This window comes from Dermacentor silvarum, chromosome 1, assembly GCF_013339745.2.
Source record: "Dermacentor silvarum isolate Dsil-2018 chromosome 1, BIME_Dsil_1.4, whole genome shotgun sequence".
In the NCBI taxonomy this organism is placed as follows: Eukaryota; Metazoa; Arthropoda; class Arachnida; order Ixodida; family Ixodidae; genus Dermacentor; species Dermacentor silvarum.
In genome coordinates this window covers 30422304-30446934 of record NC_051154.1, presented here as the reverse complement: position 1 = coordinate 30446934, position 24631 = coordinate 30422304, and the positions used below count along the sequence as shown (strand labels likewise).

Here is a 24631-nt window from a genome sequence, read left to right as displayed (position 1 = left end):
GTAATGGCGGCTCGCCGGTCACGTATACGGCGCTCGCTGCGCAGAAAAGCCAACTTCTGGGGTAGTTTTGCGCTGCTTGAAGTTCTATATATCGATAGCGGCTGCTATATAGTCAGGTTTGACTGTAAATAAATAAATAAATAGTTGGTGAGCTGGCTGATAGCAGAGCGTCGTTCTCATTGGTGGGACAAACAGGAGCATTTAGTTTGCAGAACAGTGGCTGTTCAATTGTTCTGAAAGTCAAATGGTGGTTAAACCAGGAGTGGTATTCTTGGGTGATCACTTTTGGAGGTATAGTACTGTTACTTTCGTGAGATTACAACGGACTCGCCACCAGATGTGTTGGTGTATATGGCCAACAGCATTTCTGGTGTTGTGCCAAGCATGTGCTCTTTTCACAGTGCCAGGAATGCTGTTAGTGGTATACTGTCAACTTCTATTAATTTGGCCGTGATGGGGCCGACTAAATTGGTTGAATTATCCGGCGGGTTGAATTACACAAGAAGCAGAAAAAAACAACTAAACACTGCTGATTCATTTGGCAGTATTTTCCCCAATTCTAACACGTCCCCAAATGGAATGCGCCCCCACTTTTTATGGGCTCAATGTAGAAAACAAGTGTAAGAATGACATTTGAGCTCCTAAATAAAGCAGAAATCGAGCGTGCACACAATTTTTTAGCAAGAAAAATGTACCACGCCTTCAAGTCTGGCAATAAGAAAGACGAAACCAGCAAACTTTATCTTCACAGAATGAAGATTTATTTACGTAATGTCCATCGTTATCACTCCCAGGGAGCACTTTCTATTAAAAGAAATGCACCATGCTGTCCTGCATACTGTCCATAGTGTTTGATATTCTGCATTTTTTCAAATGACTCCGCGACTTTACCTTCAGGTGCAACGCTTTGGAGGCTAGAGATAGTTTTTGCTGTGGCTGCGTTCGCCCTTAGAAATAGTTTGTTGTTTATTGACAGGTTTTTGTGAAAGTGCTCTTTATATAAGCTCAGTTCTTAACAGAAAAATGAATTTACCCTTAGAAACAAAGAAATCATATACTCATACAGCTGCTAACACGTTGTTTTAGATCAATTTGCTTTACGGTGTTCATTTGCAGCCCGTCACGGCAGCCTCACGTGCAAGCTCGCGCGAGTTAACGCCACTGGCGCGCAGCGAAGCATAGACAGAACGCGCGGAGTGATAAATTTTGGTGACCATACTCCTTGCGTAGCTTCCATAGCGTTGCACCTGATGTATGAAACGGTGTATATAGACGAACAACATAGCTAAGTCGTCCTCTGATGCATGCAATTCTTTGGAACACCAGGAACATGTGACACGACTTGTTGCAGCTATCTTGACATCCAAAATAACTTATCGTATGAATGTGCTTTCGTAATCAGATGGCAAGCAGTCTGTTGTTGTCCTCGTGCTATGCAAGAACATGTTCCGTCTTGCCATCCATGGTCGCCATCTTGTGATGGCAATGATGCTGGCTAGGCTGGCTTTGATGGTAGGCTGTTGCGAAAGGGGTTTTTGTTTTGTGTCAGTTTGCACTGCCCAAGCAGTTATCAGGCGAATTTTTTGGGGGGAAAAAGGCACATGTTAGCATTGGGTAAATACTGTAATAATTCATTGTGAGTACCATTTTTGCGTTAAAATTTTTTGTGGGCAGGCCGAAAATAGGCATTTTTAACAGGAGATGATGTGTTCAACACATTTACTGTATCCCAAGTTCTGCCAAGTCTGATGTGCCACTTTTGGAGTCACCACTGCAGTCACCATTGGGGTCGGGCACGTGCGTGATGACCAGCCAAATTCAAATTATCTGACGAAGGCTAATTTTCGGATCGAAATAACGTAAATTTGGTCCCATAGTGTCAGGCTAGTTTGAGCGGCAGTTATTGCGCGGAAATGGGCGACAGCCAGGACCTTTGACGTGTCCACTGTCTCAAAAAGGGATAGTATCTTCGAAAGCGATCACCTGAGAATACTGCCCTGCATGTTGACATTCATATGTGTTCGTGGAAACAGCAACGTACAAGATGTGTATCTACTAAATATTCTTGTTTGTTTGGTCCTCCTATTTCAGCATGAAAATTATTATCGAATACGATTGCTGCATTTTTGTCTCCAGTGTTTAGTTTAGGCTGACATCACAGTGGCTGATAATTTATTCCTACTTGCATCTTTTCGTGAAAAGCTTGATAGGAACAGCAACGTATTAGCTTACACTGTTTTGCTACTTGAAATGAAATCTGCAGGGAAAAGGCGCACAATGTTCTTGTACACTGCTGGTTCAATCCAAAAAGCCAGTGTTTCTGGTGCTGTGAAAAGTTCTATAGTCGCAGATCTGTGGTGGTTATACACATCTCCTTGAGTCATGGTGTACAGATTTGTGGACGTGACTTATTTTTGCCATTTCTGTGCAGTTGTGGCAAAGAATAGACCATAAAAATTATGCTTAGGGTAGCTAAATTGAACGTTCTGCTTACCTCAAGTACCTTCATTTTACTTCGGAGGGAAATCTATCGCTACCAAAGGCCGCTTTGGAGAAGGGACTACAGTGTTTGACTGTAGGTGTGACGTGGCACGTTATGGCAGCAATTGCGAAATAATTTTTTCTTTCTAGTCATGCTTCCAACCAATAATTAACTTGTACAAGTAATTCGCACTAGTGATTCAATTCTTTCTTATGAAGAAATGTATCATTGCTGAGCACACAATAATTAGATACTTAATCATTCTGTAATTATGGTGACTCATCATAAAATGCACGAAGAGTCATGCTACCACCTTGACTTGCTCTTAATGGAGTCTGCAGCACCTTGGCATAAAATTACATAAATTTCATACATTTATCAACAGCTGATCATAATTCGTGACTGAACGGGATATTACAAAACATTCTTAGGTAGTAAAACGTTCACTGTAAGCCTTGCAGTATTTGGCTGTGAAGTGAACATACGTTGCTTCAAAACAGTATTTTTAAGTATGAATTTTGTTCATATATCCTTCATATAAAAGGAAATACACATTTTTGGAACATAACCAGAGCTCACTCCTGTCAGTTCATAGCAGATAAGTCTAGCTCAAGGCAGCTCCCTTGCGTTAAGCTTGATCTTACTAAGTAACCAAGGAATGTGCGCCTATCTGCCATCTCCTCCTTGCACTCGTTCGTGTGCGGGTCATGCGCCAAACCTTGGGGGTAATCTCTCCGCGGCAGGTGCAAATGCTGAGCCAACATAGTTGGTGCCTTCACGCGCATTTTGTTGTTCCCGTGCATCTAGTGTTGGCGGTCGCGGAATCTCGAAGTTTCCGAGGCACGGTGCAAAGCGCCTGCTCACATTGTGACTGCGAGCTCATGGTCATCGAGTGAAATCTGTTCATGTTTGCCTAAGCGCGCGTGACGTCGATAAAACTACGAACCTTACTTCGTGTAGTTTTCTCTTTGCTATCGCCATCAATCTCCGTCTTTCTGGCGAAATTGTGACATTCTTTTTTTCTCAGGATGAGTATCTGTATCTTTTTACACTTTTGCTTTTCATTTGTGGGTGCAAGCTGTGGGGCACTAAGTGCAGTCAGCTATGACATGCAAGATTTGCGGCGCTGCGCGATGCAGCACACGCAAATCCTGACGCTGTGAGCCAGGTCGATGCATTGCTCTCGGTGCATTCTGCACCGTACACGTTGGCTCTCATAATCGTGCTATTATGGCCCAACCTTCTTGCAACTTGTTTATAAGTGCTTACTAACAAGATACTATTTATCAGGAATGCTCTGGGAATTTATTAAGTTGAGTATAGGGACTGTTAGAAAAGTATCCGACCTTTTTTTTTTTCCGAACACCTGATGGATATGAAACATGCACGCTTGGATCAGCCAACCTCGAAGCTTCGTGCGCATGCGCGAATTTTTTCCCACCTGCCGATAGCGACAGTCGCTGAGACGCAGCGTTTGAGTGAGGTAGTGCGTAGTGCTCTCGTCGATTTCTTTATTGCAAGGAAAATGACGGAGCGACTGGAACAGCGCTACTGCATCAAATTTTGCCACAAACTGGGCGACAGCCAAGTGGAAACCATTTGGAAGATTCAGACGGCTTGCGGTGAGGATGCTATGAGCAGCACACAGATTAAGGAGCACTCGCCATGGTTGCTCACTGGCTATGGTGTTGGGCTGCTGAGCATGAGGTCGCGGGATTGAATCCCAGCCGCTGCGCCCGCATTTTGATGGGGGCGAAATGCGAAAAGACCCGTGTACGTATGTGTACGATTTAGGCGCACGTTAAGAACCCCAGGTGGTCCAAATTTCCGGAGTCCCCCACTACGGCGTGCCTCATAATCAGAACTGGTTTTGGCATGTAAAACCCCGTAATTTAATTTTAATTTTTCAGATTAAGGAGTGGTACAACCGGTTTAACCCTTTGAAGGTCGCATTATTTTGAAAAAAACTTTCCCAGATGGTCAAATTAGTTTATTGTGGATATTGAATGTACAAAATGTATAAAGTCGGGAATAAATAGTGAAAAAAAATTAGAAACAGTATTTTGATGTCGGCATCACTCGGAACTCCAAATGTTCCATAATATATCAGTGGCGTATTCCTTTAAACACGGTTCTACGCACAGCGCCTTATCGCGCAAATCAAGGTAGCGCCAATCAAAGAGCAGCGCCAATCAAGGTAGAAATCAGCTTCCGCCGCATCTGCAAGAGAGTGCCGACAAAGAGAAAATTCACGTTTCGCGCGCCTCCGTTGCGATCATTCGGCGGAACCGAAACCGCGTAAGCGCGTTGCCGCAGAAAGCGAGAATACCTCGTGATCGGCGCTGATAAACAAGCTAAGAGCGCCAATCAAGATAGAAATCAACTTCCGCCGCCCCTGCAAGAGAGTGCCGACAGAGAGAAAACTCACGTCTGGCGCGCCTCCGTTGCGATCACGCGGCGCAACCGAAACCGCGTAAGCGCGTTGACGAAGAGAGCGAGGATACCTCGTGAGCGGCGCTGATAAACAAGCTAAGACAGCGCCAATCAAGATAGAAATCAACTTCAGCGCCACTGCAAGACAGTGCCGACGGAGAGAAAACTCGCGTTTCGCGCGCCTCCGTTGCGATCACGCGGCGGAACCGCAAGCGCGTTGCCGCAGAGAGGGAGAATACCTCGTGAGCGACGGTGATAAACAAGCTAAGAGCAGCGCCAATAAAGGTAGAAATCAACTTCCGCCGCCCCTTCAAACGTTTCGAGCGCCTCCGTTGCGATCACGCGGCGAAACCGAAACCGCGAAAGGGGTGTCGCCGCGGTCTGCGCGACGCACGCGCTGAAACTAGAAATCAGTTCTGTTTATCTCCGCAAGAAGGTAGCACAAATGTCAAACGCTTCTTGTAAGTCCTAAAAGGTGGCAGCACCTCCCGGTAAGCATGCATCGTCATTATGGCGCGAAATTTCAAACGGAGGATCGAAACCGTACCCGTACGGCAAAGACCTTGCGGGACAGAAAACCGCCGCCGTACAGATACGGCAAAAACCTTCAAAGGGTTAAGGATGGCTGCACATCGGTGGAGAGCGAGCCACACTCCAGTCGGCCATCAACAAGACGAAATGACCAGGTCATTGCCGAAGTGAACGCTGTGGTGATGCGGGACTGTCGTGTGACTATCCGAGAAATTTCGGAAGAGGTGGGCATCAGCACTTTTTCTGCACATACCATTATGACCGAAGATTTGGCCATGAAGAGAGTTGCAGGCGAAATTTGTGCCGAAGCTGCTCACGGTGGAGCAAAAGCAACTTCGTGTTGAAGTCGCACAGGACATGCTGGATTCCACAGACAGTGACCCCGACTTCATGAACACCATAATCACTGGTGGCGAGTCTTGGGTGTATGGGTACGACCCGGAAACCAAATCCCAGTCGTCACATTGGAAGCATTCCACGTCACCAAGACCAAAGAAGGCCCGGCCCGCCAAGTGTGCAGCAATGTGAAAGTGATGCTGACTGCTTTCTTTGACTCCCGCGGTGTGGTACACCACGAGTACGCACCACAGGGTCAAAGAATCACCAAAAAAACTGTAGGGATGTCCTCCGTCGCCTACATGGTTCTGTGCGGCGCAAGAGACCGGAGTTGTGGTCAACAGGAAATTGGCGCATCCATCACGACAATGCTCCTGCACATTCCTCGCACTTGTTTCAGACTTTTTTTGGCAAAAAACGAGACTCCTGTAGTTCATCAGGCTCCTTACTTTCCTGATATGGCCCCCTGCGACTTCTGGCTGTTTCCCAAAATCAAGAGGCCATTGAAAGGAGCGCAATTTCAGACAAGAGAGGACATTATGGCTGCAACGACAGCTGAGCTAAACTCCATTCCGAAAGAGGGGCCTTCTCGGAATGCTTCCAACAATGGCAGCACCGCTGAGAGAAGTGTGTGCGAGTCCCAAGGAGACTACTTTGAGGGTGATTAGGTTTCCAGCGCCCCAGTTATGCCAGGGTTTTTTTTTTTTTTCTCCTCCTCCTCCCCCCCAAAGGTTGGATGCTTTTCTAACACTTTGTTATATGGAAGCCCATCTGTACTCATGGGTAAACAATGGATGTTTACCTACGGAAAATATTTTTTGTCACTTTATGGGCACTCTAAAAAAACTTGTGATAACCTTTTTTCATAATACGTCAATCTGAAGATTCTAAATTTGCAATAATAAAACTTGACCCTAGGAAAAAAATTGACCCTCACAGGGTTAATTTGCAAAATTGAATAATTCACTTGTCCTCTGGTCCTGACAGGTGTGATGCATTATTTAATGTCATCAAACTCTCATTAATTAGGACGCATTTGGCTGCACACTGGTTAGCTCTTTCCTTACCGCTCGAAATTGCTCATTTTGGATGCTTCTATGTTTGAATGTTTTATTTCAAGACTTAGTAGTCACAGCGTATATTGCAATACATTAAAGTATAGCCTGATTTTAGATTATAAATTATAGACTGGTGTTTTGAATGGATGTAAAGCAGTAATAATTTCTCAGACAATCTTTGATAATTCATATGTGAAACTTCAAAGAGACACTTCAAGGAACATGAAGGAAAGTAATAATTTGCTATTTTTAGTATAAGTACTGAAATTAAACAAAATCTGAAAAACAAAATATTGCACCAGGTTCCTAGCAACAAACTCCAGATTACGCAAAGAAATTATGAAGATTTGTTGGCATCAATACTAGCTGTAGTGATGCCCAGGCAATGTGGGAAAGTGGTTGCCTCGAGAATGTGAAAACGGGTATGTTCCTATTGTGCAGGGAACATTTGTTTTTACTCGCTGCAGCAGTTAGCTGGTTCTTTCTTCAGGCTGGTGAAGCTGACAAAGCAGTGCTTGCTGGGTCAGGGAGCATGCAGAAGCCTCCTCATTTTTTATTATTGCATTCGATCAGCTTTTCTGGGCAAGCAAGCTAGTCTAGTGTGAGTTCACCTGGTGCTGGAGCCTCCACATGCTTTGTTCAGTTGCTGCACAGTACTGTGGAGTGTTGCACAATATTGTACAGTAATTTACACGTGCACAGGTGGTGTCTTCACTGCTGCTTTCATTAAAAAAGTTATCTTGCCAAGTTGGTTAAAGCGCTAATATTGAATCATTTTATTCAGGAAGTGCTAAGAGCACTGGAGGCATGTTTCGACGATACCTCCAGTCGAAGTTTTATATTTTTATACTCTCCCCAATCTGCCAAAAATGGTAAAATCCAACCAATAGTTAAATTTCGGTCGTCATTTCAGACAGTGCATGGCGTTGCAACGTGTGAAAAGGCTGCCGAGCGAATTGGATCTATTTCTGTAGGCCTGGTAATGAAAGAGTCAATTTGGACTACCCTCGGACTGCGCTAAGCGGTGCAAATGTGCAACGCAAAAGAGCTAAAGCTGTGCAAGCATTGAACCAAAATGAAGTAGCGGAGTCCGCATCACCATAGTCATCTTTGGAAACTGCGGGAACAACAGGAATGCTTCGATCCTATTTGTGCCTTTATAGACTTTATTCTTGTGTTTACCGCCGCGCATGACACTGCACAGGCTGCATGCCTTCAGAACTGTGTTATTGCCATCCATGATTGCATCAATAGCGACCGCAGTTTCATTCGCAGCAGTTGTGGCAAACAGTAGTTTCCTTTTCACTCATTTCGCATTGGCCACATGCCTTCAGAACTGCATGGTTGCCATCCATGATTGCGTTGATAGCAACCACGGTTTTTGGCTGTGAAGGCTGTTGCACATAATAGCTTTGTTTTGGCTTACTGCAATGCACACGTAATGTCACAAACGCAGTTGTAGCTTTTGAGAATGAAGAGCAATTTTACCACGGCCTGCACACTGGCATCAAACCTGCCGCTACATCGCGATGGACGGATGATCCAACCAAATCACTGGTGAAAAAAAAATCTGGATGTGCACACTGTAATGAAAAGCACATCTTGGATGAAAACATGTCTTGCGTCACGACCACAATGCAAAGGGAGTCGCCACGCCCTCGCCACTGTGAGCTTTAATCAGTCACAAGATGAGAATTGCAGCTTCTGCACTGCTTTTGTGCAATATAGAAACTTGATTTGGGGATCCGTTCAGTAAATAAAAGCATGTTGATGTAATTAATATTTGTTTGCTGTTCTCCTGATACCTTCGATAATTTGACATTTGGTTAATTTACGTTTTTTTTTTTTCCTTTTTTTTTCCCTTGTGAAATTAGAAGAATTGAGGTTTTATTGCATTGAGGTTCGACTGTACTGGACAGTTTTAACCCTTTCACTGCCGGGTATTTTTCTCACTGCTCCTCACCCCTGCCGGGTATTTTTTATTTTTTATTTTTTTTTTTTTTCCATGTTGGTTCAGTGGAAATTTTATGCTAGTAATGCACCATGATACTCCACAGGAAATGTAAAGAGAGAAGCAACGGCGGAGTCCCAGTCCACCCAACTTCCCGATAACGGCAGAAAACGAAACTTCAGGGAGCGGGCTAAGCTGGCGCCGGGCCATCGGGAGCAGCGGCATCGGCACAGTGGGGGAGCTATGAGGGAGTTGAGAAGTAGGGCGAGGGGAGCCACCGAAGCGACGGCGTAGCCAAGGCCAAATGTGCTTCTCTGCCATCCTCCTCCCTCACCTTCGACGGTCTCCGTCCGTGCTGGCGCCGCTCGCTCCCTGAAGTTCTGTGTGTTTAGGAAATAGGTGGCGAATGCAATTTTTTGCGTGAACGCAATTGCTACGTGTTCTGTGCGCTCCCCCTTCCTCTGACGCTGCACCATGCTCCCTATTGAGCAGCAGAAATAAGCGTCACTTCCCACAGTAAACCACCACTACTACTACTACTATTATACTATCGAGGTGCCGGATTCTTCTCGTGATCGAGTTCCCAAGCGCCGTGCGTGGACGGAGTAGCAACACAAGCGGCAGCAGGCCGACTGCGAATCCACCGACCCCAAAGTCGTAGCATCTGCAGATCGCTTTCGAGATAAGACGCGCGCTGCAGCGCAAACTTTGGCGTTGCTTCAGTACAAGTCACGCACGCTGCCTTCCCGCTTTCCGCGCTTGTGTGCAATTTGGCTCACCGCCGCACGCTTTCACTCGCACATACAGCGCGCGGGGACGATGTTATTGCCCTTTGACTTTATCGGAATATTGCAGCAACCACAACTGCAGTAATGCTATCCCAATTATATAGGAATGGCACCCATACGCTTGCGCGTGTCCCAGTAGTGCACCCAGGATCTCTGCCGGGGGGGGGGGGGGGGGGGGGGGTGGAGCAAGTACTTTGCATAATATGCAATTTCCTTGCTTTCCTTGCTTTAACCACAGGAATCCAACAGCAAATAAAATGCCTAATAATTATAATAATGACACCAAGGATGATCACAATGTTTATTTCTTCAGCGTTTTACTCAAAGTAATTTTAAGAGTGAATGAATAAATACAAGATAGTGATAGTGTTTTTGTTAATCAGGAGAATTCGACCTCAAGCCATCTCCTGAATTGTAATGAAAATGTGAACAGAGCACTGAAGGTACACGTTGTACTGGTGGGGCTGGACGCGTGGGGAGGGGGGGTAACTTGGCCTCAGGGCGGGGGGAGTGGGGGGGGGGGGGGGGGTGCGACTAGCGTGACCCGTGTTCACGGAGTGAAAGGTCACTAATTTTTTTTTGTGTCCGAACGAAGAGGTGCGTGTTCTATAGCGGTGCGACTTATGTACGTTTTTTTTTTTTTTTTTTAACTGCAGTTTTGAGGGGGGGACTTAAAGCCCAGAAAATACAGTATACATTTTTGGAAATTTGTTTGCATTTGGGCCTAATAAATCAACGATTGTTAAGATGTCATACGACAGAGTAAGCGCAATCTGACTCAATCCATTTCTTACTGATGTTAACATCGTGTCTTTAATGTGGCTTGCTTTCCTTGTGCTCTGCATTGCTACGTAGCATCCACTAATGCAGTACAGTTAAACATAAATGTAACGAAGCCTGTAAAATCGTCAATTTGCTTTGTTATATCAAAATGTTGTTATATTGAATTTCCACCTGTTATGCAAATAAAATTCAAGGGGCACTTAGTTATCCCTACGTAGATAAATGCGAAAGCATGCGACCACAGTGCGATGACTATGCACTTTCATTCGTTGAGTAACTTCATGACCAAAACCTTTTGATGCATTGTGTAATTGCGACAACCAACGGTGTTTGTCACAAGGTGCGCACAACACAAGGTCGTTGGTTCGAGTGCTTCAGTTAACTGTGCCTTAATTAACTTTGTCTTAAATAAAACCAAAGGTCGTGGTTTCTAGTGCCGTAATGAACTCTACATTACTTATCTTCACCTTAATTAACATTGCCTTACTTCACTCTGCCTTAACTAACGTCACCTGCCTCAATTGGCTCACTTGGGCTCACTTGATTTTTGGACCATCGCGGTCACGCCAACGCTGTATTTTCTGCCTCATGAGCCATATAATGCTTTTGCATTAATAAGCACTCTCATTGATGAATTTTACACAGAAGGGGCAACAAAATTTTCCCAATTATCTGGCAATCGGAAAAAGCTCATTTGAATGATAACAAAAATATTTCATTGAGTTTGACTCTGTGATGAGATACACTTTCATGCCGTGTCAATGATATCTTCACATCGGCGGTACGAAGCGAAGCCAGCCAGGCTTTCTTTCCCGTCCACTCTGCCCCCGCGGCTCAGTGTCGCCCGCAGTGGGATGATGCTATTATGAAAAGCGCCGGCAGTGGGGGAGCAAATGCCTTGTCTGTCTGCCGCTTTAACGCGTCTCCATAACTCGAGATTACGCAACCTGCAGCGCTAAATGCGTGGGAAGGCAATGCCCTCAACCTTTGCACTCGTAGCAGATTACCTCTAAAACGGGGAACGCGAGCTGCGTATGCGCTTGGCCACTGACAGCCATGGCCGCGCTAGAAAAGAAGACATGCTCCAACCTCCCCACTCCTGCCCTCGCGTGCATTTGATCGCATTACCGCGAGCTCGCTCCCTTCCCACCCTTCTCCCTTGCTCATGCGGGAAGATGGCGCTCAAGCCACTGTCCTTCTTGGCTCACCCTAGCACGTTTTCACTGGCACGTAAAGCATACGGTACATGGGACGCGATAGGGTCTTATCGCACTTGGACTTTATGCAGAACACGACTCTGCTCTGCTTCGGCGGTTTCGCTCCGTCACGTGATTTGAGAGATGCATTCACAAGCAGCTGCATTTAATTCAACTATTTCACCATCTGCTTCTGCGGAAGTTTCCATGTATTGTCTCGGTATTCCTTCGCAGTGGCCATGAAATTTTGTTACATTGAAGTTCTGAATACATGGTGTTCTGTGGACAAGTAATGAAAAGTTAAATACTTCGTTATAGAGAATTTTGTTATATTGAAGTTCATTATATCGAGGTCTAACTGTATGTCAATCCTAGTTGATCCATCTGTTTGTGATCATCACAGAAATCCTGGAATCCACTGCCGCAAGTGAGCTGTTCTAATTGTCCATAGTCTTTCCTAAGGGGTACCTCATATAAGCACGTGAAAACCTGTAAGGTTTCCCGTTCCTTGAATAGGCACTCTTGAAATATTGGTACACTTTTTCTTCTATTGTAAGTTTGCTAGTTCTCAGCTATACGTTTGAGCTAATTACATAGAGGATCACAGAAATTTAGTTTAGTCAACATACTGAATTGCAGACTGGGAAATTGAACAACTAGCAAACCTTCACACACCACATCTATGTATCAAAAGCAACGATACATTGTTTTGCTGATTATTAGCCAAATTAGCTGCATGCACTAAATGAGTCTCCGAGGGCTGCTGTAAGCGCATGGGGGCTGGAAAGCATGAAGAGTTACTGTCAAAGGTTTCTTCATGCATGTGATACCATACGAAGAACATGTTTTGATTCTGCTATACAGGGAGTGAAACTGCTACAGCTGAATGTTTTGCTGGCTGGTCTATACGAACACAGTTGCTGTGTTCAAGGTACTCTATCATTTCTTAAGACTGGTGAACCATTGGATTTAACAATTGAAAAGGTTTGACTGCATCGCTCAGTTGACTAACTGTACAGACTAAAACTGCCAATTTCTTAATATGCTTTGTAAGAGCTGAAAAACAATACTTTCAGGCTGAAGCATCATGTTTATGCCAGTAATTTTTGTGCAAGCTTTTTCTTATATACACGCCCTAGCAAACCCAGTGAAGTGCAGGATACATTGTCCCTTTAATTGGGACAATGTGTAAATGTTCTCTGTATAAACTTCTCTTGATAAGTCCAAGCCTCTGTCCCTCTATTGGTTCCTTAGGCAGTGATGTTCAACCACAACTTTAAACACCCAGTGGATTTATGGTGACAGAACTGCAGCAAACAGTTGAATAAGCCCCCTCCCCTTCTGCTGCCATGCTGTTTAAAACCCATCTGTTATCCTACTGTACAAAGTGCTTGTAGCACTCAACTATCCAGTACCATATATCAAGTTAGCATGCTTACACACAAGCTGCAGAATGTGTGATCATGAAGGTGGAGTGGTGCTGCCATTGGTGTTAGCCATTCCCATTGCATGGTGTGCACAAATAAGTTTCTGTACGCAGTTAGGAAAATTAGGATAAACTCCACTGGAATGTGTGTTGTACTTGTGGGTAACTTTTTCAAATTTTTATGTCAATGAGTGTTGCTTATGTACATTCGACTGGTTGCTACCACGCTCCAACTCTGAGAGCAGTCGGAGTAATTATATTATTGAGATTCTGTTGGATCTCGGTTGTGCTCCCAGCTCAAAGGCGAGAGCCCCTCCAGCGCTCTTAAGCTGAAGCGTGGCGCTCTGAATGAATAAGCCAAATGTGTAGCGAGTGCCCGAAAGCAACCAGTCGAATGTACCGTTAGTGTGGAGTCTTGTAAAACATGCCTCACACTCAACTACAATTTATATGCTCTGTCACAGTGACCCCATTATTTACAATCATGCAGCTTCTATACAGCATCAGTAATGGTTCTCTCTTATCTCTGTAGGATCACATGGTGTATTTTCTCAAGTTACCGTGGGAGACAAGAACGTCATCGACTTTTACACGAAGCTGGGCTTCCTAGAGATTGCTTTGCCAGACTTTCTGAGCGATGACGTTTTCTTCCTTGGCCGGACCTTCTAGCCCCAAGGATGTGCCTAGAGTGCATTACACTGGATAGGCATCTCTCAACTGCAGCATGCTCGCTACATTCAGAATATACCTCCTGTGGCAAGGGCTGTTCCAAGGAGAAAGATCCCATTTTGGGTTATGTTTAGATATACACCATGTAAATAAATTTTTAATGAGTCCTTTCTCTATCACTTTTAAAAGCTTGTCTTTTATGTGCATTGTTTTTTTTTTTTTTTTTTTTTTTTGTAGCTGTGTTAAATACAGGCTTAGAAAATGTTAAAAGAAAAAAAAAATTTCATTTTCAGTGACCAAGAGCGTTTTAGAACAGATTTTGTAGCAGGAAAACTGGTGATTTGGATCAAGATTTTGTAGCAGTCAACAATGAGGATTCTGAATGGTTATCCAAAGGACATTATTTCTGCACGTGAAAAGGGTCCAGAGTACCTGTGTACATCATTGCAAATAGTCTTGAAGATAATCTGCATACGCGACCAATCACAAACAAATAACCATCACGCGGCCACAGTGAGTCAACCAGCACACTTGAAAAAGAAGGTATTGCATGTACCCAGTGGTAAAGCACGACACACAAAGGCATGCAATACTCGAGGCAATACTGTGACGTGTGGTATACAGGATGACCATTTGAGCAGTTCTGTTTAGCTACTAAAACGGCAGAGCTACAAATGCACTACGTTATGAGCACACAGATAAACGTGACATACCGAATCGGCTAATAACATCCAAGGTGGTAAGTTTCAGTTTGCCGAGTGCGGACAGTCGCCATGCCAAACGTGAAAAGTGCATGTCGGTTGAACGTGTCTCCGACCAAGGACACGCTGCCAATACGAGGTACAAATAATGCGTGCCTCTTCCTCTCTACAATCACACTCTCGAGCCAACAAGCGTAATGTGCTAAGCACACACTACTAGGCCGAACAGAATATCCTCCTAAACTGCACACAACCCGCGAATGTGGTGCAAAGAGTTTCTAAATGGCTGACCGTGAACATGCGCGAGTGCACACTGGATTGGATTAGCCAAGTGACCCTTCAGCTCATTTACCTTTTATAAGTGGCAGGAGATGCGACAACACTCTTCACATAGGGTGGTGTCGACTGCCACCTGACCTTCCACACAACTTGTCTTTGCAGTGGCCTCCCATATTGCACGCTGCAGCTTTGGAGCAATTTAATTTGTAGCATGAATGTAGCAGCTTTAATGAAATGTAGCAGATTGATCAGGTTTTACTCTTCATTTTCGGGTAAAACCTAATAACTCCGAAGTTTAGCACCCCAAACAAAATTTATGGTAATCAGGTTAAACCCGATTTTTCCACGAAGATTGCCCTTTCATAAAGAATAATAAATGTAGGTATTAGAAAACTAATATATGCTTCCCAACTTATGTGATCAAGTGGTCAATCTAGTATTATTGTTATACGAATATCATATATGCCCCTTTTTAACTAAACATTCAAGCGAAAACCAGCATATATATAAAAATATATTCAGTGCCTGCCAACGTTAATTGAATGAGTTTGTTGCTTTCTTGTGTAGCCGTGTTTACATAATAATGACAACGCATTGCATTGCATTTTCCACATGTCGCATACAAGTAAACTGCAGTGATGCATTGTAGCAAGCAAATTAACACAGTTCAGAGTTGCTCTGTATCGGGAACTGTAGCTGTGTCGTTGACAGAATGTGTACCCAAGTATGTTACATTCAAAGGTGGGTCTGGTACGTCTAGTGGATATTTCATTAATTCTGTTTTCAAGAGTGTATATTGGGAACCAGTAAAATAGGACAAAAGGCCCGATCGATCCCTAGGATAGACACAGAAATGCTCCCAATGGTTGCGACAATGCCCGTCAACAAGGGCTTGTTAAGGCAAGGAAAAGAATCTTGTCTCCTGTGTCTGTGAGCGCTACGTTTTTGTACTTAAAAAATGCAGAGGTCAAAGTAACCTAGGTATTGTCAAACCAGTCTGTATTTGCTGTTTTCAGTAATGTGGTTTCTGTTAAATGTATTAATAATGCCTGATGAGATATGTAGATACTAGTTTGTCACACGATTTGCGAGTAGCTTTCTTTGGCATTACATGTTCCTTTGAGTGATTTTGCTTGTATTAATCGTTTGTAAGAGTCGCCAGAAAAGTCCAGAGCTTTGGGCCCCTGCCAGGCAAAACCCCAATTCCTCCCAGTTTTTCTGCCAGAGAGCAAAACCCCCCCATTTCTCCCTGGCTTTTCTTTAAAACACCCAACTTTTACACCCCGAATTTCAAAAAATATAAAGCTTGCAAACGAAGCACCCTACTTGTATGGTGTAGCAAGGTAGACATTTGGGCGAGTTGGCAAGGTTCTATAGTGAACTAGGGGAGCACTTAGAAGACATAGAAAGCCGAAAAGAACAAGAGCATTTACTTGCAACGAACAGTTTGAAGGAAAAACGCATATATAAAGGAAACGTAACTGCGATCTCCAAGCATAAAGGTTGTTCCTTGTGAAAATTAGAAAATAATCAAGCCTCATGAAAATCCATCTAAATACGGAATTTCAATTTTACCTCAACTTTTCCGCAAGCCTCATCCAGTCTAAAAATGGGATGAGGCTTCCATTTGTGATTTGGTTATCGCTTTTAACATTTGACGCCTGCGCCATGTGGCCTGTTGCATTTTCATTGGGCTTGATTATTTTTGAGTATTCACATGTAAGGAGCAGCGTTTGTTAAGCTTGGCGATTGTGCAGTTCTGTTTCCTTCATATATGTCTTTCCTTCAATAAACTGTTAGTTGCGAGTAAGCGCTTGTGTTGTCCTTTTCTATGACTTTTTTATATGTTGATTGCGCTCCCCTACTTCACCATGGTACTTCTGTGCTACTGCTTGCTATTGTTCTTGCATGCAAGAAATTTACAAATATTTGGTTCAAGAGCACCGCTAAGACAAAGGCAAAATAATTTTAACCGTGGTTTAAGTAAACAGACATTTTCTTTTTACTCCAGACCATATGTACTCCCATACAGGTGTGTAAACTTTGCCTTTGTAGCAGATGTGAGTACAACATCCACAATGGAATAGTTACTATCGCAATCGTCCACGGTACACGTAATGAAAGTGCCCTCCCTGTACAGCCAGCTGTATTCGGATCCTCCTGTGGGAACACGAAACCTTTCCACTGACCGGCCAGTGTTTTTGATGAGCCTCTGCTCGATGAGGATGCGCAGTTCTGCAAGCCCTGTGCCATCAACACACGAAATCGGCATGTACTCCCGTCCGCTCTCGGGCAGCAATGATGGCAATAGGTCGATTTTGTTGCCCACTTCAATAATGCTGTCGAGAAGCTTAGGCGGCACGCCTATGTTATCCAATGTTTGAAGAACGTTATTGCGCTGAGCATCGCAGTCGGGATGGCTCAGGTCAAGTACATGAACGATGACGTCTGCGAGGACGACGTCCTCGAGTGTTGATGCGAAGGACGCCACTAGAGTTGTGGGTATATCCGAGATAAAGCCCACAGTGTCCATGTAGAGGACACACTTCAACATGTTAAGTCGACCTGCATGCGCAGTGACGTCGAGCGTGGCGAATAACTGGTCGCGAGGCTGTAGACGGTCGTCGTTCGTCAGCCGTTTTATGAGCGCAGTCTTTCCGGCATTTGTGTATCCGACAACGGCCACAGTGGGGAACTCGAGCTGGCGGCGTCGCTTACGCAATAGGCTACGCTCTCCCGTTAGTTCGCCCAGCTGTCTGCGGAGTGCCGCCTCGCGGCTCTGGAGCAGCTGTTGCTGGCGCTCGTAGTAGGTCTGGCCCGTGCCAGACATATTGCGGCCTGTGCCCTTGTGCAGATGCCAGATGCGAGCACGGTAGTACGGAATCTCGGCAAGAGCTATCTGCAGCTTGGCTTCTTTCGTGCGAGCATGGTTGCGAAATATGTTCAGCACCACTGTGTACCTGTCGTAAATGGGCAGGCGAAAAAACTCTTGGAGCGCTACGTGCTGGACGCCTGTGAGGATGTCGACATTGATGAAAATGGCAGTGGCAGACTTCTCCTTGACGCTGTCCTGAATTCTTTCTAGGTTTCCGGACTTGAATAATAGCTTCCTCATGTCGTTGTCAGTCTTCAGCGTAAGCCTGCCTGCGGCTTTCCAACCTGGTAACGTTTCCAACAGGGTGACTGCTTCAGCGAGTTGCAAAGCGGTAGTAGTATCCGTCCTCAACCGGCGTCCTTTCTTGATTCTAGGCTGCACTACGAGAACATCATGACCCCCACGAGGCAAGTTGAGCAGGGCGAACTTGGGCTGCTGCTCTACATAGCTGCTACACTGCACAAAGTTTTCGAACTCCACGTAATCGATTTCAGTAAATGAAGTTCGTAGCGTAATTAGCGAGCTCTGTGTTCTGCGCACACACAACTTTGATCGAAGCGCTAGAGAAAAAAACTGACGGACAGAACAGGGATGCAGCATAGTTGCAGCATAGTAACCAACATGTCTTGCAATAAACGAGATATTAGGAAGTGTCACCATTGTGAAGTGTTACAGACGATAGTCGAACCATTCAAAAGTTGACATAGCAGACAACGAACCTGTACCCCTACACGAGCATACTGCACCACAGAACACCCATACAAACTTGCTGCACACCCACAGTGTCCAAAGCGCCGGCTCCGGCGAGGGCCTTTTTCTGTGAACTGCCGCGCCGCGCCGCTGCTGCTCCGGACCCGTGGCGATTGAGAGAGATGGCAGAAAAGCGGTGGGCAAGGAGAGTTTTCAGTTATTTGTACATGAGGAATGTTGATACAAAATGGAGGAAGCTGACCAGAAAACTGTCAATCAAATATTTGGACTGCAGGAGGGGTGCAAACCAGGAAACAGCGGTTAAGAAAAAGGTTAAGGAAACAGAGAGGGGTCTGTGGAAAACAGGGATGCAGACGAAATCAGCACTGGGCACATACCGAACTTTCAAGCAAGAAATTGCCAAAGAAAATATCTACGATAATTCTAGGGGAAGCTCTTTGTTGTTTGAAGCCAGGACGGGAGTATTGCGGACTAAGATGTACCGAGTCAAGTACCAAGGTATAGACACGTTGTGCTGTGCGTGTGGAGAAGAAGAGGAAACGGCTGAACACCTCATACTTTTCTGTAAGGGGCTTAACCCTACAGTGCAAGGCAACGGGGCTGATTTTTTCAAAGCATTGGGGTTTAGGGACAGTGAAGGCAAAATAGACTTTAAGCGGGTAGAAATAACCAAACAGAGGTTATCTGATTGGTGGATAAAATTAAGGCAGGGGTGAAATTTCACCCACCACAAAGTACAAATTATGTTAATAGCCATGGCTAGGTGGCGTATGCCACCGCCCGATTTAAAGGGTTCAGCCTCATCCATCCATCCATCCATCCATCGTGGACTGCAGACTAATATTTGGGCTGCAGGAGGGGTGCAGACCAGGAAACAGCGGTTAAGAAAAAGGTTAAGGAAACAGAGAGGGGTCTGTGGAAAGCAGGGATGCAGACGAAATCAGCACTGGGCACATACCGAACTTTCAAGCAAGAAATTGCCAAAGAAAATATCTACGATAATTCTAGGGGAAGCTCTTTGTTGTTTGAAGCCAGGACGGGAGTATTGCGGACTAAGATGTACCGAGTCAAGTACCAAGGTATAGACACGTTGTGCTGTGCGTGTGGAGAAGAAGAGGAAACGGCTGAACACCTCATACTTTTCTGTAAGGGGCTTAACCCTACAGTGCAAGGCAACGGGGCTGATTTTTTCAAAGCATTGGGGTTTAGGGACAGTGAAAGCAAAATAGACTTTAAGCGGGTAGAAATAACCAAGCAGAGGTTATCTGATTGGTGGATAAAATTAAGGCAGGGGTGAAATTTCACCCACCACAAAGTACAAATTATGTTAATGGTCATGGCTAGGTGGCGTATGCCACCGCCCGATTTAAAGGGTTCAGCCTCATCCATCCATCCATCCATCCGTGGGCTTTTCGCGCTCGCGAAGCGCGTGAGAAGCGAGGGTCGTCTGCTACGCTCTGTAGTTTTTTGCGTTCAGTTTCCACGCAAATCACTTAAAGTCTATTTAACTTCAACAGTATGGTGCTGCATGGAGCTTACCCATCTTTGAGCATTTCTTTGTGCTTGGGCAGCAATATAATGCAAAAACTAACGTATCAAACTCATCAGCATGGCCTAGCTCCGGTGCTAGAGTTCGGGAACTGTATTACGGTAACTGTGCGTGCGTAGAAACGCGCTAAATGAGCCCGCGCAAAGAAAGCACGTAAAAAAAGAAACGTTATTCGCATGGGTACGCGGGCAATAGCACCATGCTTGCATGAATTAGAGTAACGAAAAAAGTAAATTACTCGCGCAGTCAAGTGAAATACTTACGTGTGTGCAGTGACCGCTTCGCTCACCATTACGCGCTTTTCGCTCACGGTCAGTAGTGGTTTACAGTTATATGCATATGTATTTATTGGAATATTTTGTAGCCACGACAATATTTTATTATGAGCAGAGCAGACTGAGAAGGTGTAAGGGAAGCAAGAGAAAGAGCAAAGACGGCCCTAACGCCGCAATATTGTTGGCTTATTTCGCTTCAGAGAATGCTTACACGAACAATTCTTGCTGTACGCTATCTCTTCAATACAAACTTCGCGCAGGATGTACCTTAAGGTTCACCGTTAGCGAAGCTTTTTTCAAATTCAGACATTCGAAAGAAAAGCCATTCGATTCAGCCAATATAGCAAAGCAAATATAGCTTTTTTTTTTTTTTTTTCGACATTGAAATGAATAGATAGGTACTACTGGCCTAGCCATTTACTAATTTGTTATGTAAAAGTTATTACTGCAATAGCCTTGTGATCCGTGAATCCTCTCTGAAATTACCAACATGTAACTTCTCATTATATATCATAGTTACTGCGTAACGACGTGTTATTTTTTACGTAAACTAACAAGCATTCATGGCGCGTGGCGATGTTTGTGCTTGCATTATATTGAGTGGAAAATCGTCTTGGAAATTACTGTCTTTGATGCACTACAAATATCGCTATTGATTCTACATATCCCTAAAATAGTTACCTTCAATAACAGCAAAAGAAAAGTTTATGTTCTGGTGATTTGTTGCATCTTTCATTACGTAACTACAAGTACGTAGTTATTGATCAGTAAGTATATTTGCTGTGTACGAACCAGCGAGCATACGCAATATTCCTAAAGTTACTTTCATTTTAAAGTTCGCTGAGTGTTTGCGCTCTTGCAACACAAGAAGGCGAAAGACGAGTTGCACATACGTAATCAGTCATGTTTGTTTTCTGACGCTTGCTCGTAATTATGAAATGAGGCATACGTATACAATGTTGCACTGTTAGCGTTTCATTTATTTTGGTTTGTCTTGCCGCGTATATTTCTCGCGTACCCTTAAGCGCGGACCAAGCGAGCTATAAAAGGAAATAGACAAAATACCCGTGTTCACAGCCGGCAAACGCGTTCTCTGTGCGGTGCGTCACTGCGGTTTTACCTTGCGGTGACGTGGTACTTAATATATCCCAAATTATCGCGATGTTGGCTAATAGCAACCAAAATATCAGGCTCGTAGCAGACGCCCGCCGCCTTGGCGCGGCTTCCGCAGCGGAGAAAGCCCACGATGGATGGATGGATGGATGGATGGATGAGGCTGAACCCTTTAAATCGGGCGGTGGCATACGCCACCTAGCCATGACTATTAACATATTTTGTACTTTGTGGCGGGTGAAATTTCACCCCTGTCTTGATTTTAGCCACCAATCAGATAACCTCCGTTTGGTTATTTCTACCCGCTTAAAGTCTATTTTGCCTTCACTGTCCCTAAACCCCAATGCTTTGAAAAAATCAGCCCCGTTGCTTTGCACTGTAGGGTTAAGCCCTTTACAGAAAAGTATGAGGTGCTCAGCCGTTTCCTCTTCTTTTCCACACGCACCGCGCACGTACCTTGGTACTTACCTTGTACTTACCTTGTTGTTAAGCCCTTTACAGAAAAGTATGAGGTGTTGTTAAGCCCTTTACAGAAAAGTATGAGGTGCTCAGCCGTTTCCTCTTCTTTTCCACACGCACCGCGCACGTACCTTGGTACTTACCTTGTACTTACCAAGGTACTTACGTACCTTGGTACTTGACTCGGTACATCTTAGTCCGCAATACTCCCGTCCTGCCTTCAAACAACAAAGAGCTTCCCCTAAAATTATTATAGATATTTTCTTTCGCAATTTCTTGCTTGAAAGTTCTGTATGTTCCCAGTGCTGATTTCGTCTGCATCCCTGTTTACCAAAGACCCCTCTTTCACAGACCCCTCTTTAACCTTTTTCTTAACCGTTGTTTCCTGGTTTGCACCCCTCCTGCAGTTTGATTGACAATTTTCTGGTCAGCTTCCTCAATTTTGTGTCAACATTCCTCATGTACAAATAACTGAAATCTCTCTTTGCCCACCGCTTTTCTGCCATTTCTCTCAATCGCTCCTCAAATTCTATCTTGCTGCTGGCTTCCCTGCCCTCGAATGACGTCCATCCCATGTCACCCTTTACCCCCTGATTTGGTGTTTTCCGTGTGCTCCCAGAGCCAGTCTACCTACCCCTCGCTGCTTAACTTATATTCTAGTTCAGTATACTTCCAACCTTGCTCGAACCTCTGATCTCATGCACAGGACCAAGTAGCGTCACGCTTTGAAGAATGCCGCCGCCTCCTCGCACACCCTGTCCGAGGCCGACGCCGCGTCGGTATTGGCCATAGAGTTTCACACTATAGTGAGAAACTCTATGGTATTGGCCTAATGGCATCACGTGGACCGTCGAGCCCCCGGGCGCTGGCTGCGTTTGTTTACGATCACGCTCCATCGCCATTTTCGCCCGAGAAGCGTCTACCGACTGGCGAGGAGCACGACGATAGCGACGAACACAGTCGGCGATCGTCGAATCTGATCAGCGGTGAAAGATAAACAAGTGCACGTGTTTCAAGCGGTGTAGGCGGCGCAACGGTCGAAAAAAGAGCGCGAAGGAGAGGAGAAAAGCGGAGGAGGAGAGTGTGGCTACTTTTTATATATAGGGGTTTTAACCGCGTTGCCGAAAGTCAAACTAGGGACCATCACCCCTTTCTAAATCCCTCTCACCACTTCGTACCTATTGTAATTCCACAGTGCCCTATTTTTCATCACAGCCGCATTTCTGCTACCTTTAGCCGTTACATATTTTTCATGTTCCGTTAGGTACTCAGCCCCATTGTTTATCCACACTCCAAGAGCAACAACTTGTGGCACCGCATGCCGGCAGCTACAGAAAGCAGCAGGTCAGGGAGGGTTTCCGCGCATTCCAGGAGTACAGTGTACCAGAGTGTGCAACACGCGGCAACCCTCCCTGAGCTCTAAAAAGCGAACAAGAGATTAGAAAAAAATTATTGTTAGACTTTAATTTTTTAAGGTGGCATTATGTTTCGTTTTTGCCTCCACAAGTGTTGAATGCTGAGTGCGAAACTACGTCTATCTTTGTACAGCCAAGTGAGAACACGTCATTGCTTTACACGTTGTGGCTTGGATGAAAACAAACTCAACGTCTGCTGCTGCATGTTCTGCCGCTGTTCCTGCCGTTCTGTGGTCCTCACGTGATGCTCAGGATCGTATGCTCTTGAGCTGTCATGCCCGTATAGTAGCCTATGATGCATTTATTTTACGCATTTGCGATTATTCTGTGTATTGGCGTCGTTCGAAGCACGAGCGACTCGTCTATGAAAGAACTTCCAGATTGCTCCCAGGCTCCGAAACCAAGCGACGCGAGGAAAGACGTTCAGGTGAGAGCATGACTCATAACGCGGCTAGTGGCCGAACGTTTCTTCGGGAGTTAGTGCGACCCATAGTGTACGGAGCATATTGATCATTGTTGCGGTATCATTAAATTAATCTCGCTGTTAATTATCCTGTCGATGCGCTGTATCCCACGCACATTTTTCCTGTTCGCTCACAATACTGCTATTTTGCGTGCCGGTGTCTTGCATGACACTTGTTGGATGGTTTGTTGGGGAAAAAAATAAAGAAAAAAAGCGCTTATGTTAATTTTGATATTCCTGTGCGTCTGTCAAGGTTAACTCCTAGGCAGAACGACAATGCGTGTTTTGTCATCGTCAAAATGTCAATCGAACGTTGCTTCTTGGTGTATTGACTCACTCACAGCTGGCATTGAATTTGTAGTATTTTGGAAACACACAGCTCTATCCTTCATTGTTGTTTTTACTATAAGAGGGAATGCTGATTTCTCAGTGCAAGAACTTAAGGTCCCTACATTTGCTTTCTTACAGCGAATTATTCATTGTGAGCACACTCGATGGCAAAATATCGGCTCTGGATCCCCAGGCTCATGGAAACCTTGTGTGGTCGCACGAAACGGGCCCGGGAGGGCTTCTTTCTTCAAGTCTCAGTAAACTGGAAGTAAGAAATGCGATGGAATTATTATTATTATTATTATTATTATTATTATTATTATTATTATTATTATTATTATTATTATTATTATTATTGATTGCATCCAGTCCATACGTTGATACATGTCTGTTGCAGTTGTTACTTCTACTTCATTGTGAAAATAATCAGATGTATCACCGGATTTATAGATAAATGTGACTGAAATGTAAATTTCATGATGAATAAACCACCAACCTAACTTCATGGTTGTAGTCACAAGTTTCCTGCAAAAATTACTAGAGGGAACTCAGTTGGTGTGATGTCTCTGTGCACATGCATAATCATTGTGAATTGTGAACGCAATATTTCGTTAAAAATGGTCATTTCGCAAACTCGCAAAAGCCATTTGAGGCCAGAAGGACGGAGCGTAGGCAAATTCGTGTAATACCCATAATTTCCATACTGGCTGAACTACCATACTTGCAGATGCAGTAGACACTAGTGCTGAATTTCATTCCAGTACTTCTTTTCTAGGAAATTTTATGATTGTGGTGACTTGAATGCCTT

The 24631-nt window shown here is 44.6% G+C and overlaps 3 protein-coding genes across 6 annotated transcripts in view; 2 read left to right on the top strand and 1 right to left on the bottom strand.

The window, feature by feature from the left end:
- The window catches only part of LOC119459137 (protein O-GlcNAcase-like), a 78647-nt gene extending 64806 nt beyond the window's left edge, over window positions 1-13841 (top strand). For all 4 annotated transcript variants that reach the window (XM_049666060.1, XM_049666049.1, XM_037720975.2 and 1 more), the window contains one exon: window positions 13517-13841. In XM_049666060.1, coding sequence (XP_049522017.1) covers window positions 13517-13653 — 137 coding nt within the window. In that variant the 3' untranslated portion in view covers window positions 13654-13841. The remainder of the gene's footprint in view (window positions 1-13516) is intronic.
- A 2776-nt stretch (window positions 13842-16617) lies between these two features.
- LOC119459154 (putative GTP-binding protein 6) lies at window positions 16618-18292 on the bottom strand. The gene has a single exon (XM_037720986.2). The coding sequence runs from the start codon at window positions 18166-18168 to the stop codon at window positions 16636-16638; it is 1533 nt and encodes a 510-aa protein (XP_037576914.1). The 5' UTR covers window positions 18169-18292; the 3' UTR covers window positions 16618-16635.
- Window positions 18293-23820: 5528 nt separating this feature from the next.
- Window positions 23821-24631, top strand: part of LOC119459128 (eukaryotic translation initiation factor 2-alpha kinase 3-like) — a 56969-nt gene continuing 56158 nt past the window's right edge. Inside the window, exon 1 of the mRNA XM_037720960.2 lies at window positions 23821-24091. Within this exon, the coding sequence (XP_037576888.2) occupies window positions 23909-24091 (183 nt within the window). The 5' untranslated portion in view covers window positions 23821-23908. The remainder of the gene's footprint in view (window positions 24092-24631) is intronic.

Bases quoted from the DNA above. Each gene is read 5' to 3' on its own strand.
- LOC119459154 (XM_037720986.2), bottom strand. From the start codon at position 18,168: ATGGTGACACTTCCTAATATCTCGTTTATTGCAAGACATGTTGGTTAC.